The 13472-nt window shown below is 48.4% G+C and overlaps 1 protein-coding gene across 1 annotated transcript in view; it reads right to left on the reverse strand.

Annotated features, from left to right (window-relative positions):
- The window catches only part of MSN (moesin), a 78806-nt gene that overhangs the window by 14054 nt on the left and 51280 nt on the right, over nt 1–13472 (reverse strand). The window contains exons 3-7 of the mRNA XM_048482929.1: nt 8313–8408; nt 6555–6829; nt 3151–3234; nt 1605–1751; nt 1028–1124 (exon numbers count right to left, since the gene is read on the reverse strand). Coding sequence (XP_048338886.1) covers nt 1028–1124; nt 1605–1751; nt 3151–3234; nt 6555–6829; nt 8313–8408 — 699 coding nt within the window. The remainder of the gene's footprint in view (nt 1–1027; nt 1125–1604; nt 1752–3150; nt 3235–6554; nt 6830–8312; nt 8409–13472) is intronic.

Raw genomic sequence — 13472 nt, forward strand, 5'->3', positions numbered from 1 at the left:
ACTGAGCAGCACCCCTCTTTTTCGACAACATAATCTGCCATCTGGAGTGGTCAGAATGACATGCTAGAAGCGAAGAGGTCCACCTTCAACCTCCCACTCTGTCAGAGGATTGAGATGCATTCCTACAACAATGTACTTGCTTAAAACTACAAACCAATGCTGCTGAAAGATATATGTAACCAGCCTGCTATATGTTACCACTGCCATCTGGAGCATTCTTTCCTTGATCTTTACTTTATGGCTTCACAAGCTTTGTAGATAACTAGTCCCATGGGAAACAGAGACACATCCGTTATCTTTTGGGGGCAGGAAGCCAGGTGGCTCTCTCTAACTGTCTGCCGCCGACCTTGGGGTGCCTCAGCTCTTTTTCACAACCTCTTGGGAAAGCGGGACGGGGGGACTGGAGATGGGATAAAGGGGGTGGCAAAGGCCAGGTTTGTCAGAACTGGTTTTGCCAAACTTTGATGCTTCAGTGCCTAATCAATAAATGTTACTGATCAATACTACAGAGTCCGTTTATTGGCTCAAGGCTTGAGACCTAACGCACTCCGCCATAAAGCTTACTTGATGACCCTGGGCCGATCTCTCTCTCCTTCAGCCTATCCCAGGGGACCCGACCTTTCTGAGCCTGCAGGCACCTTAGGGATTCTGACAAAGCATGAAGGGCGCAGCCACAACATGGCTGCTGCAGGAGGTGGAGCCTGTCACACAATGGCCGCTGCGGCACAAAGTGAAGCTTCTTGTGGGGTGGTGGCCAAAGCAACTTTAAAAAAAAATCCCCACCATTAATCAAATCTCCATGGGCAAAAAGCCACCTCCCTGGCCCCATCCACTTGGCAGGCACCAGAAAAGCTGCCATGTTGCCAAGTTGGGGCCCCAATCCTAACCTACATCACGGGGCTGTTGTGACATGAAGTGGAGCAAGGGAGAACCATGTACTCTGATGTGAGCGAGAAAGGAGCAGATAAAAATGCAAAAGATCACCAAGATAAACAGGAAAAAGATTATGATATAAAGAATGTCTTACTGGTGCTTTCTTGTCAATTGGCTTGATAACAAACTTCTTATCATTGAAGGATATATTTCTGATTTCACTCCAAGGGAATCCAATTTTTGGTGTTAACCTGCAAAACAATGAAGAAGAAATGCACAGTTCCATATCTCAGATGAAAGATCTGGTGCCCAACTCATGGGCCTGAGTGAGGGTTACAGAAAGGAATCAGGACAAAGCAACAAATCAGAATTGGCCATGGGAGAAAATATGTTTTCTCTCAGATGTGAAGAAATTCTTCCCTAGGATAGTGGAGGATGAGTATCGTCCATTTTCTTCCCCATATGGGCCTGGTCTGTTAGCCAAGACAGCTCAGTGGAACCCCCAGGTTCTCACGCAGTCTACCTGTGAAAGCCAAGGACTGCAGATGCACCATTTCATTCAAGCCTTGCTTGTGAGCTTACAGAGACCAGGCACGGCTGAGCACAGGTTGTTGCTGTAGTAGAAAGAGACTATCTTATTTATTTATTTTTCATAGTTTAATCCCACCCTTTCCACGAAGAGCTCAGCAGGCCTCTTTCTCTGCAGATATGAGACTGCTAAGGTAGCTTACCTGTCGTTCTGCTCGTAAATGTTGAGTCCAAGGGCGTCAACTCCCAGCCAGAGTTCAGAGCCCTTTTTGTTCTTAATACTGAAGTAATTTACACCGTACATCTCCAGATCTTGTGCAATTTTCAGATACTCCAAGATAGCATCTTCCCTAGAGCACACACACACACACACACACAAAGTTGTTTTGATTTCATAGACCCACAGGATTTACAAAGGAAAACAGAACACAGTTCATTAACCATCAGCCGCTGGTAGGAACTGAAGAGAACTGAGCACTTGTTGAACAATCAAAAGAGTGGCATTTGTGACTGCTAAAAACTGTTCAGCAAAGTTGCAGATAGTTCCACACACACAAAAACCAGCCACTTCATATAAGCCAGCATACTGAGTTGCAACCACAGTATTTGACTATTGATGCAGCTGAAATTTGGGGGCACAACCTGAGCAAGGGAATATCCATGTTTTGGATTTATACCCAGCTTTTCTTTCCTGACTGGTCCAGTGGCATAACGGGTCTAAATGGTGACTGGGGGCATGACCATCTCACCGCACACACCCCTGTGCCCGACTTACAGGAGCCAGCAGGGAGGTGGGACTCGGGGGGGGGGCTCTGATGGGCACCATGGCAGCAGTCCAGTTCCTGGGCTGGCCTGTGCCACGGCACCCACCTGGGCCACTGCCCCCCCCCCGGCCTCCCTGCTGGCCAGCTCCTGCCCTCCCCAGGCACGGCGCCCCCCACATGACAAACCAGTGTGCACCCGGAGACATGGGATACCCCATGTCCCCATTAGCGGTATGCCACTGGACTGGTTCAAGGTCACCCAGCAGGCTTCATGCGTAGGAGTGGGGAAACAAGTCCAGTTCACCAGATTAGAGTTGGCTGCTCATGTGGAGGACTGGGGAATCAAACCCGGCTCTCCAGATTAGAGTCCATATGCTCTTAACCACTACACCACCCGGCTGTCAAACAGGAAGAGAACATAGGTCACAAATGCTCCACTCCTGATTCATGGGCCCTTCACACACACATACATTTTCTATAGTGCATTTGATACTCTCAATGCCAAGAACCTCTGTATTTGATGAAGAAAGCTTTGAATCCGGAAAACGTATGTCCCAAAAATTGTGTTGGTCCAGAAGATGCTACAGGACTCGAATCTAGCTCTCCTACAGCAGACCAGTAGAAGCTGCCCTCCTGATGGAACCCTCTTCGTTTCTTGAACAGGCTTTGGAGAGTCACCCAGAGACTGGCTTCAAAGATTCTACATTCCATGTGGCCAAAAACCAGGAAGTCTCTAACTCCAAATCCTGCTTCAGTCCATGGGACTCACTAGATGGCCTTAAGAAAAGCAATTCCTCCTAGTCCAAATCCTTCCCATTTGTAATAGGGGCAAATTCTAGGATTGGTGCAAGGATTACAAGACCATGCTAAGACCCTAGAACCATGGTGGTGAATCTTTGGCACTCCAGATGTTATGGACTACAATTCCCATCAGCCCCTGCCAACCCCCCCCCCCCCCCCCGAGCTCCACAGGCTTCAGGCTTACCTGAGCATTCCCCGATGTTCTTCATGCCACACCTGGATCCTCTCTTCCCACTGATCTTTACTGAGTTTGTGTTGTTCCAAAACTCTAGGAAACATAGGACAGAAAAACAAGATGTTTCCAAACAGATCAGTTGTGGCACATTAAGAATCGGGGTGGACCTTTTTAAAAACCTACCTACTCACTCCCTGCAAGAAACATCCTGCTCCCGTTTACAAAGAGCTTTTTGAGCTCCTAACTGCTTGCCTATTTCCCCCCCTCTTTTCTACACATTGCAAAGTCTTCCCTCGCCCCACCAGCATATTCTCAGTGAGCAAAACCTTGTCCTTTGAGAAGGAAAGTCTCCCCCTCTCCTTCCTACATGTGTATCTTCTCATATTCCTGTGGTCTCGCTTTCTAACTCCCAAGGAACATTAGCAAGAGAAGCGTCAAGGTTGCCCAGTAGGGCCCTGGGACTGCGGCAGTTCGGAGACCTTGGTCAGCAACTAGGCTGCAGGAGAATTTCTCACTTTCAATGCAACTTAGCTTTTCATTCCAGAACCAAACCACAACTTAGAGCATTTGTGTACTGGCTGCAGATACATTATAACTGATCCTTCATGTCTAGTTTATCAGATGCCAACCGAATCACACCTTTCTAACTGGCCAGTTCTAATCAAGAAGAAGATAAACTCTACTGGCCTCTCAGTTGAGTCCTTTCATTCCTGTTCTGCTTCTGATGCTTACAGATTTTTGGAAAGTGAGGCTCAAACCCTTATTTGTGCTGCCTCTAAGACATGTTCCCCACTGAGTCTGGAAATCCCAAACAGGCCACACAGCTGAACGTCTTTCCCGCTTGCAAAATCTGAGGCAGCACAGCGCTTACACCAGGGCTCAGCAACCTTTAACACCCAAAGAGCCATTTGGACCCGTTTTCCATGGAAAAGAAAACACTTGGAGCCGCAAATACTTTTTGACATCTAAAATGAAGATAACACTGTATATATTCTCATGAAGGAGAAGTTCCCTTCTTTGGGGCCCATTTTTACTCATCAAAGAAAAAAAAAGGGGGGGGGGGTAAAAAGCCTACTGTTTTGTACATGATTCAAATGACCAGCAATAGAACCCCCGTTTCACACATTTCTCTTTTCTTGTGTTGAAAGACACTGATTATGCCCCCCCAAAAGAACCCCCTCAAATTCCACTTGGATGGTGGATCAAAATTGGTGCCTTTAATGGGGTTGTCTACTTCCGGAGGGGGCTAAACTTCTCCCCACCCCACCCCCCGAGAAAATGCCTGCCATGGAGGGTGGACTCGACAGCCATATTCCTCACTGAGTATGGCTCCCGCCCTGGTCCCAAAAGCCACAGCTTCTGAGAATCTACCCCCAAATGTCCTGGGATTTGCCTGCCGGGAGTTGGCAACCCGCGACAACCATGGCTGAGGATGATCCTGGCCTTCTTCCTTTCCACGATCTACAAGCTTACCCTCCAAGATCCATGAACAAGGCTTTCCCCATGCGCTCCCTGGCAATGCAGAAGCAAACAATTCCCACCTACCCCCGCCTCCCCATCAAACAGCCCTGAAAAGTGAAACCTTGCAGGGCTTCAGGTAATAACTCCTTTAAAACCTGACATGATTTTTCTTACCTGGACTCGGCCAGGCTGCCATCCACCAGGAAATCCCCTGGAGCTCAGTGGGGCTGCTGGGGGGTCTGCAACCCAAGGCGGCGCTGCTGGGGTCCCCCATGTGGTCCCGCCCCCAAGAAGGACCCAGGGGAGGGGGAAATGAGTCCACCCAAAACAGGGTCGACCCCTGACCTCCTCATTCAATGGGAGTGGACTGAGGTTAGGATTGCGCTGAAAATCTGTGCTCCTGCAACTCCCTCCCGTATCACGCCTTTCACCACTCTCCTGTTCAAGAGGATACACTAGCGGTGCTCTGCCCTCGCCCCATGCCGTCATCACCAGCATCAGCCAACCAGGCAGCTGGGTCAAGGAAGCTGGAAGTGGCTTGGGATAGCTTTCTGAGGCTGTGCCTCTCCAGGAACAGGGACTCTTTCCCATTAATCCTCAGGGCAACTCTCCAAAGGAGGTTGAGAGGACCCAAGCCATGTGGAGCCACAGTGCAAGGACGAAAGAGCCACAGGTTGCAGAATATCAATCACTTTGATGTTATGCCATCTGCCCTACTCTCTGGGAGAGACCCTGAGAAGATTCCAGAGAGTACCATATGCATAAAGAGTCTGCCCTTGTGATTCAGGAACTACTGAAACAGTATATCATATTTTATTCCAGTTGAAGGCTTTCACAGCTGTAATCACTAGGATGTTGTGGATTTTCCAGGTTGTATGGCTGTGTTCCAGTAGTATTTTCTTCTGACGTTTCGCCTGCATCTGTGGCTGGCAACTTCAGAATGTCAGCCACAGATGCAGGCGAAACATCAGGAGAAAATACTACTGGAATAGGCTATACAACCCAGAAAACCACAGGGGGAGGGCAGTATAAAAATCCAATAATAAACAAACAAACAATTTCATTTTTCTGCTCATTCTATGCTGAGATTTGGGCTAAGTCCTTAACCCCTATTCTTGAACTGAGAGCCGACTCCTCTGTTGCAGCTTTGACATCCTTTTTATTAAATAGCCCTTCCACAGATCTGTGTGAGAGGGTAGCTAGTCTACTACAGGGCGCTACAAACCTTCACGTTGTCAGGAACAAGTATTAATTTTAGGTATTGTAAAATATATAATACATGTAGCTATCTAATTTTGTTGTCTATTCTATTTTATGTTACTTTTTAATGTTAATCAACCTTGTCTCCTTTTAATTATTATAATGGCTTATATTTTTATGCCAATAAAGGTGTACGTATGTGTATATGTAGAACCAAGCCACAAGAAGCAGCAAGCGCAACCAAGGCAAAATTGGAAGAGTTTCCACAATCGAAGCCGCTCAACACACAACAGGACTGGCTGGCTGCTCATTTTCCAGTTTGTGGAGAAGCAACTGCCTTTCTTGATTTATCTCCTGCTTTCCTTCCCAGCGGGGACTCAAAGCAACTTTTAGCAACTCATTCTCCTCTCCTCCATTTTCTCACAGCAACAACTCTGTGAGGTAGGCCAGGCGGAGAATTTGCGATGGGCCCAAGGCCACCCAGTGAACTTCTGAGCAGAAGTGGGGATCTGAACCCAGCCCACCTAGAGTTCCCCACACTCCCCACACTAGCTTTTCGGCCCTGACCCTGCATCAGAGGCTCCAGGAGCATTTGGGGAACACTAGTCCCACTTAGGGAACGGCCCTAAGGTCTCCTCTGCTGTTTTTCACTAACAACAGGAGTTCAAGTGGCAGAAGCCACGGCACAATGATGCGCCACAAGCCCCCTTCGCAGAGCACAACCACCCAGATGTGTGCCAAATCTGACCTACCTCTGAGGTAACAGTTTGTCACCCGTTAGGTAGCCAGGATTATGTGCCTCTTTGTTGAAGTCACCATATTTCGACTGGACGGCATAGGAAGCCAAGAGGACGGCGGTCTCGGGGGGGCAGTAGATGTCATCGTTCAGGATGGCTTCCTTCACTTGGAGGAAGAAGAGGCGCTGCGTGATGTCTTGAATCAGCTCCTCTGCCACGTCCTCAGGGTAGAATTTGGCCCGGAATTTGAAGAGCAAAGGATTCTCCTTCCGGACTCCCTGAGCCGTCACCTGCAGAGAATTGGAAGCACGGCTGGCTTCAGCTACAACTTTGTCATGTACCAACAGGACACACAACACAGATGTGATGAATTGTAGGAATGGCTGTCATAGGTACAGTTACGATTTCCCTGTTTTTAAGCAATTTTCCAGGTCTTCTGCAGTCTTTCCTTCCTCAAGTGAACTTCTTAAATACCCAGAACGGGGGTCCCCAACCGTCCCGAGCCCATGAGCACGCTTGGAATGCACACCCACAAAATGGCTGCTGCAGAAGACCAAGCCACCCACAAGGGCAGGGGGAAAGAAAGGTTATTAAAGATTCACTGGAAAAAGAGACAACTCTAACAAACATTGTGGTGGCAGAGGGCACTGATAACAATGCTATTTTAAGCTGCACAGCCGGTTAGATTGTCAGCGACAAATCAGAAACCCAGCTGGGCATGAGTCTTCCCCGGCCCACGCATTTTCTATCAACACTTGGTGGATACCAAGGAAGGTTGGGGGGGGGGGGAGCAGTGCCGTGGCACCCACAAGCACCATGTTGTGACCCCTGTCCTAGACAAAGGCTGTGTGCTTTCTTGCAGAATTCTCTCTCTCAGGGAAGGAGGGTTGCATCTGTCTCTCCCAGCCTCACATCTCCCAAGGGAAATTCAAGCCCCAGGACTAGCTCTCGCCCATCCAGGGGGGAAGGCACAGCCAATCTAGCACAAAGGGGGACTGGCTTTGGGAACGCTGAGAAAGCTCTCCTCCTGAAGAGTTCAGCAAGCTGGGCCTTGCGCAAGAAGCACCAGCCTGTTGATTTGATACAGCGGTTGGACCAGGAAGCCTGCAGGGTCAGCTTTCTCTGTGTTACAGAGTTCTTTGCTGTTTTTCTTGCTGGCTTCCTTCCCTCAGTCCAGGGCCGTCATCCTCTTTGGCCAAGTGTGTTCTGCTTGTCTCGCAAGAGAGCACAGTTTCAAGACTAACCCTGCAAGCTGCCGTGTTCCAGACTTGTTGGCGGAGGTCACAGTGTTCTGCCCCTCTGCACCTGCACCGTGCCTTGTGGAAGGAGGCACTGCCGGAAGGATCACGGGGGGGGGGGGGGCTCCTTCAAATTAAAACACCAACGCTGGAATGGAGAATTGCACAGAACAACTGCTCAAAGCTGCTCTTATCAGTGCAAGTCTCTCCAATGGGGGGGGGGGGGGAGAGAAGGGATCGTTCTCATGCTACAAACTCACTACAGAAGCTCACTTAACAGCAATGCCGGAGGGAGACTGGGAGAATGACACACACACAAGCCCAGGCCTATTTATCCTGACAACACATCTTATTCAGGTCAAAGATGTCAAAAAGTGGATGTGGACCACCAGTTCCAGGGGAGCACCAGGTTTCCTTGCCAACCTCTCTTCCAATGCTTCCGGGAGGAGGAACGCAGACAGCCACGGGGGGCTGAGGCAGGTGCTGAGGTCGGCAGGGGCCCCCTGGTTGGGCAACAGAGAATGAGAACAGGTACCTTTTTGTTTAGCTTCAGCCATGTTGAAAAGCCCTTTGTGTCCTGGTACTGAAGTCCAAAGAACCAAACTTCTCTGAGGCCGATGGTTTTAACAACCTGTCAAGGAAGGCAGAAAGCAGCTTGTGAGCACCTGTGACAGATCTCTGGCCCTGCATTCACCAGGCCCTTGGAAAGAAGAGCCACCCTCCGCAGCGGCACATTCACAACAAGAGAGGAAAAACCTATTTGGGGCTAGTCAGGCAGAACAACCAGCCACAACAGCAGGGCCGTGATGCCGGTTTCTGGCTTCTTAAATGCTTGCAGGACTAGGAAACATGGAGTCCAGCTCCCCCAGTGTGGCTTGTGGCTGCTCGCTCGTTCGCTCACTCGCTCGCTCACTCGCTCACCATGAAGAGGCACCTCTGCTCCTGTCGAAGTGAGATGGAATGGGAGTTTGTGACGAAAAGTGACAGGTATAACCCCTTCCCTGGTGCCCAATTTACAGGAACAGGCAGGCATTAGGGTTGCCAAATACAGCTGGTGACTGGAGATCTTGCAGTCAGAGCTGAGACCAATGAAGGGAGTTTGCCTGCCTCTGCATAGCAACCCTGGAATTCCTAGGTGGCCTCCATCCAAGCATTAAACAGGGCTGATAGATCTTGGCTTCTGAGACCTAATGAGACCTGCGCCATCCATGGCAGCAAAGCATGTTTCAACGCACCCCCGGCCTGGCCCCCTGCACACAACTGATGGAAGGCCCACACACCTGCAAAATCCTTCGATTGCAGACTCAGAAAAATTAACATTCACAGATTAAAAGGCAATCTCTGCACAGAGATATTGTTTTAATTGTTCCTTTCAAACGTTCATTTAAGACTCTGTGCTGCTCACTCAGCTGTCCTCAAACACAACAGGAGGGCGGCCCCAGTTCTTCACCCACTTTCATAGAAATACTGTTTTTACTACCAGAAAATCAAAGTACAAACTTTTCAGCAAAACCTGGCTTATTCATTTATTTACTTTATTTACACCCCACCTTTCTGATTGAGACTCAAAGTGGATTTTCACAGTATCAAATACTGTATTCAAATAGCATAAGAAATCTGGTAAGCAATGAAAATAAAAATAAGACCAGCATTACAAAAATTAGGAACAGAGCAAAAATGGTATCAGACTTGGTATCTCAAGTGATACAGAAAATGGAATTATGAAAGTAGAAATAATGTAGTAAAAGCAGGATAGCAGATGCAAGGAACAGACAGTGCCCAGCACACAAAGCTGCAGTTCGGTTCTCTCTATAAAACCACCTTCCTGAATCACTCTGCTATACTTTTGCCCTACTGCTTTTATAAAAGCGCCTTCCAAGCAAATCTTTTTTTCATAGTTTGTGGAGCCTTCCTGAGCCCCCCAGGCAGGGCATTCTGCAAGATGGGAACTACTACTGAGAAGGTCAATGTCTGGGCAATGGTTGATTTTGCCCATCAGCAGGAAGACACCTGCAGAAGGTTCTGCCGTCATGGCAGAGCAAAGGCAGTCCAGAAGAAACAATGGACTATGGCCAGGAAAGACTTTGTGCTTGAATTGAACCCAGTAAACGGCAGGCAATCAATGGAGGGGCTGCAGAATGGGTGTACCTACACCAGAGAGTGATTGGTGTTTGGAATATGCTGCCACAGGAGGTGGTGATGACCACTAACCTGGATAGCTTTAAAAAGGGTTTGGACAGATTTATGGAGAAGTCGATTTATGGCTACCAATCTTGATACTCCTTGATCTGAGATCGCAAACACCTTAGCAGACCAGGTGCTCAGGAGCAGCAGCAGCAGAAGGCCATTTCACATCCTGCATGTGAGCTCCCTGGTGGGCCACTGCGAGTAGCAGAGTGCTGGACTAGATGGACTCTGGTCTGATCCAGCAGGCTAGTTCTTATGTTCTTATGAGGAACCCTGCCCACTCATGGCACTCAATAGCTGTGAACAGACCGAGATGTCTTTTAGAACTAGGGCTGCCAATTTGGGGTTCAAATATTCTGGTCCTAGAACAGACATGTCTATTCAGTTGATTGTGGGGGTGGGGGTGGGGGTGGGGGAGAGCCTCATAACCTTTTTTGGTGGTAATTGTCCAGAAGGCTGAGAAACAGCTGGTTAGAATCTCAAACACAAAGCAATCTCTCTTTTAACCAGGGACATCTTGTTCCAAGGCAGAGATCGGCACCTCAAAGTGACTCTGGTTGTATAATGTAGTTCTAAATACCCCAGGGCCACATTGCTCCATCTTGGATGTTCATTTGGTTTCCCTCTGCACCCCACCTTTCCGAGCAGAGCCCAGGAATGTCAAGAGGAGCCCAGGAATGTTGAGGGAATTTCAAAGATCTTCTACTGAAGTCAACTACACGTCTCTACATTTGCAAAACAACCTCCTCCAAGAAAATCAGGAAACAGCCTCCAGTGGGAAAGAGAATCCAGAACCATGAGAGAAACCACCTGGGCTACTCATACTGCAGCAAAAGCTCAGTGGCTGCTGCATTTCCCCACAAAACTAGTAAAAACAAAGAAAGCCAAACAGAATTTGCTTTGAAGCAGAACTTCTCCTCCTGATCTAGATGAAGGCAGGGGACTGGAATCTTTAGCTTTTACAGGTATAGGTTTAACATACAGTAAATTCAAATCATGCCCCTCACTGAGTATTCTATTCTAGATAGTATTCTACACTGGATGTCCTCAAAGAGAAAAGCTTCAAGGGGAGATTACAACAAGAAATTGCTGAATGTGAGTTCATTCACAAGTTTAGAACAACTGACACCACTCTACCCAGCTGAATAGGGTTACAGGATTTTTATCTCACTACAGATGCAAATTGTCTGCCTCTGAGCAGTTCTCCTCTACTCTAACCAAGCTGGTTACATTCTGCCTTCACATCCAGAGTTCCTTCTTTGCAACACCCTTCCCATGTTCTGACTGGGATATAAGGATTCAGAGATTGCCATTCCAACTTGTATTTGAAGAGAGGAGTTTTTGACTCTCAAAAACCACAAGAATGTGTAGACTCAAGTCCACTAGATCCTTAAAGACTAACACAAGACTACACAGGAATGTGTGTGCACAGAAATAACTTTCCTGCCATCAGCCATATCACAGTGTTGCTCTAAAGCAAGTGATGTTTGGCTTCACTGGAGGCTTATGGGGCCCAATGTGGGTCCCTTCTAGGGATTTCTATTTGCTAGGGTGGAAGAAGGGACAATCCAGCTCATTCTAGTACTACCTCAAGAAATTAAATAAAATTCAGTTGGTACCCTTGGACTTTCGGAGGAAATTCACAAATGGATTTTCTGGATTCCCTGTCGTGTGGGGCTGAACGGCAAATTCCAGCTCAGTGCTGCGACCTAATACTAGAAGTCAGTTCCTGCCAAAAAAACCCCAACACCTAAATAAAGTTTTGACTGATATTTTATTATGTCAGCCAGAGAGGTGTGACCACCGGAGAGGAAGGGAGGTGGTGAAAAAACTGGATCATTTTCTGGTCATATTGGAGTGGACAGTAGTGGGCCAGATGCCCTGCATTCTTCCTGCTTTCCCAGGCCGCAGTGGGAATTCCCTCAATCTGAAGTCGGATCTGTTATTAACGATCACCTCACAGGTTTATACTTTGCAAACTGGCATTTCATCCTGGGCTTGTGTCCAGTGGCCCACCTCTGCATTCCTGGCTTATCCACATGCCCAGAAGCCAACAGGCTCCACCTGTTGAGTGTCTCGCCTGCCAGCCTCTGCTGTCTGACGGGGCACACTCCTTGGGCGGGGGACAAGGGAGAGGGAAGCAGTCTGGATCAACTGCCTCAATGGGAGCTCTGTCCTCATGCTAGCCTCGCCATCTGAACAGGGAGGGCAACCCTCCTTCCTCCCTGCCCCCACCCGCCCGCTGCAAGCAGCCTTTGCCCGCAGCTGTGAATTTGGGACTCCCAGAGGTGGAGCTCCCAGAAGGGACCAACCAGCACCCTGAGTTTAAAACACAAAAGGGCTTTGATTCCACACGGCCAGGTCAGTGCGCTGAAGTGGACTCACTGGAAGCCGAGACGCAAAGGCTGACTTGAGGGACAATTCTGTAGGGTGCCTCTAGGAAGAGAGGACGGTAAGCTCCACTTAGTAGCCGTCGCCTCTCCATTGCAAGCCCTATTAAAACCTCCAGATGAGGGTGGTTCCTTCAGCTGGGTAGAAAAAAAGGAAGCCAACTCTGCCCACCCCCCACCCCCAGGAATTGTTTCGCTGCTCAGCCAAGTTGCACAGATTTCTGCAGTGATCATGCTGTGAGCTGACCGGAGCTTTAAAAGACAGACACATTCCAGCCTGCTAGTGAACCACTGTGTTCAAAATGGAGGTGGGGTTCCTATGTCCCTAGACCCGGCAGTTTGGAGACGTGGACCCGGCCTTCCAACCAGCTCCACCAGAACAGCAGGAAGCAGCTCCTCCTCCAAATGGAGCTCCAGTTAACAGATCTGTATGCAGAACAAATAGTTAGGAAAGATGGGTTAGATTTAGATGAAAACTGGGGGAGGAACATTAATGATTTGAACTATGCTGGTGATACTATATGACTGGCAGAAAATAACAAAGGCTTGAAACAACTCCAGATGAAGGTTGAAGCAGAAAGTCCTAAGGCAAGACCACGGCTGAATAGCAAGTTGACAAAAGGAATGACTGCTGGGGGATGACACAACTGAAAGGCTGCCAGTGAGGAAGCTGAAATTGTTCAAGATTTATTATTCCTTCATCCACCCCAAGGGAGACTGTGAGGAAGCAGCCAGAAGGAGGCTGAGGCTGAGGCTGGGCAGGGCAGCCATTGAGGAGCTGGAAAAGATGCTCAAGCGGAAGGAGGAGGCTGTCACTGGCAACCAAGAGCCAGTTCATTCATGCTTTTAATATTTCCCCATTTATGGATGCAAAAGTTGGACAATGAGGAAAGCTGATATGAGCAGATTTCTTTGAAATGTGGTGTTGGAAGAGAGTTTATGGATATCATGGACCACCAAAAAGAGACAGGTTCTCAATCCAATCAAGCCTGAAGAACTCTCCCTAGAAGTCAGAACGACTGAAGCTGTCGTACTTTGGTCACATAATGAGAAGACAAGAGCCACTGGAAAAGATAATAATGCTAGGAAAAAGGAAGGCAGCAGAAAAGAAATACGAC

The sequence above is a fragment of the Sphaerodactylus townsendi genome, unplaced genomic scaffold, assembly GCF_021028975.2.
Source record: "Sphaerodactylus townsendi isolate TG3544 unplaced genomic scaffold, MPM_Stown_v2.3 scaffold_28, whole genome shotgun sequence".
Taxonomy (NCBI): domain Eukaryota; kingdom Metazoa; phylum Chordata; class Lepidosauria; order Squamata; family Sphaerodactylidae; genus Sphaerodactylus; species Sphaerodactylus townsendi.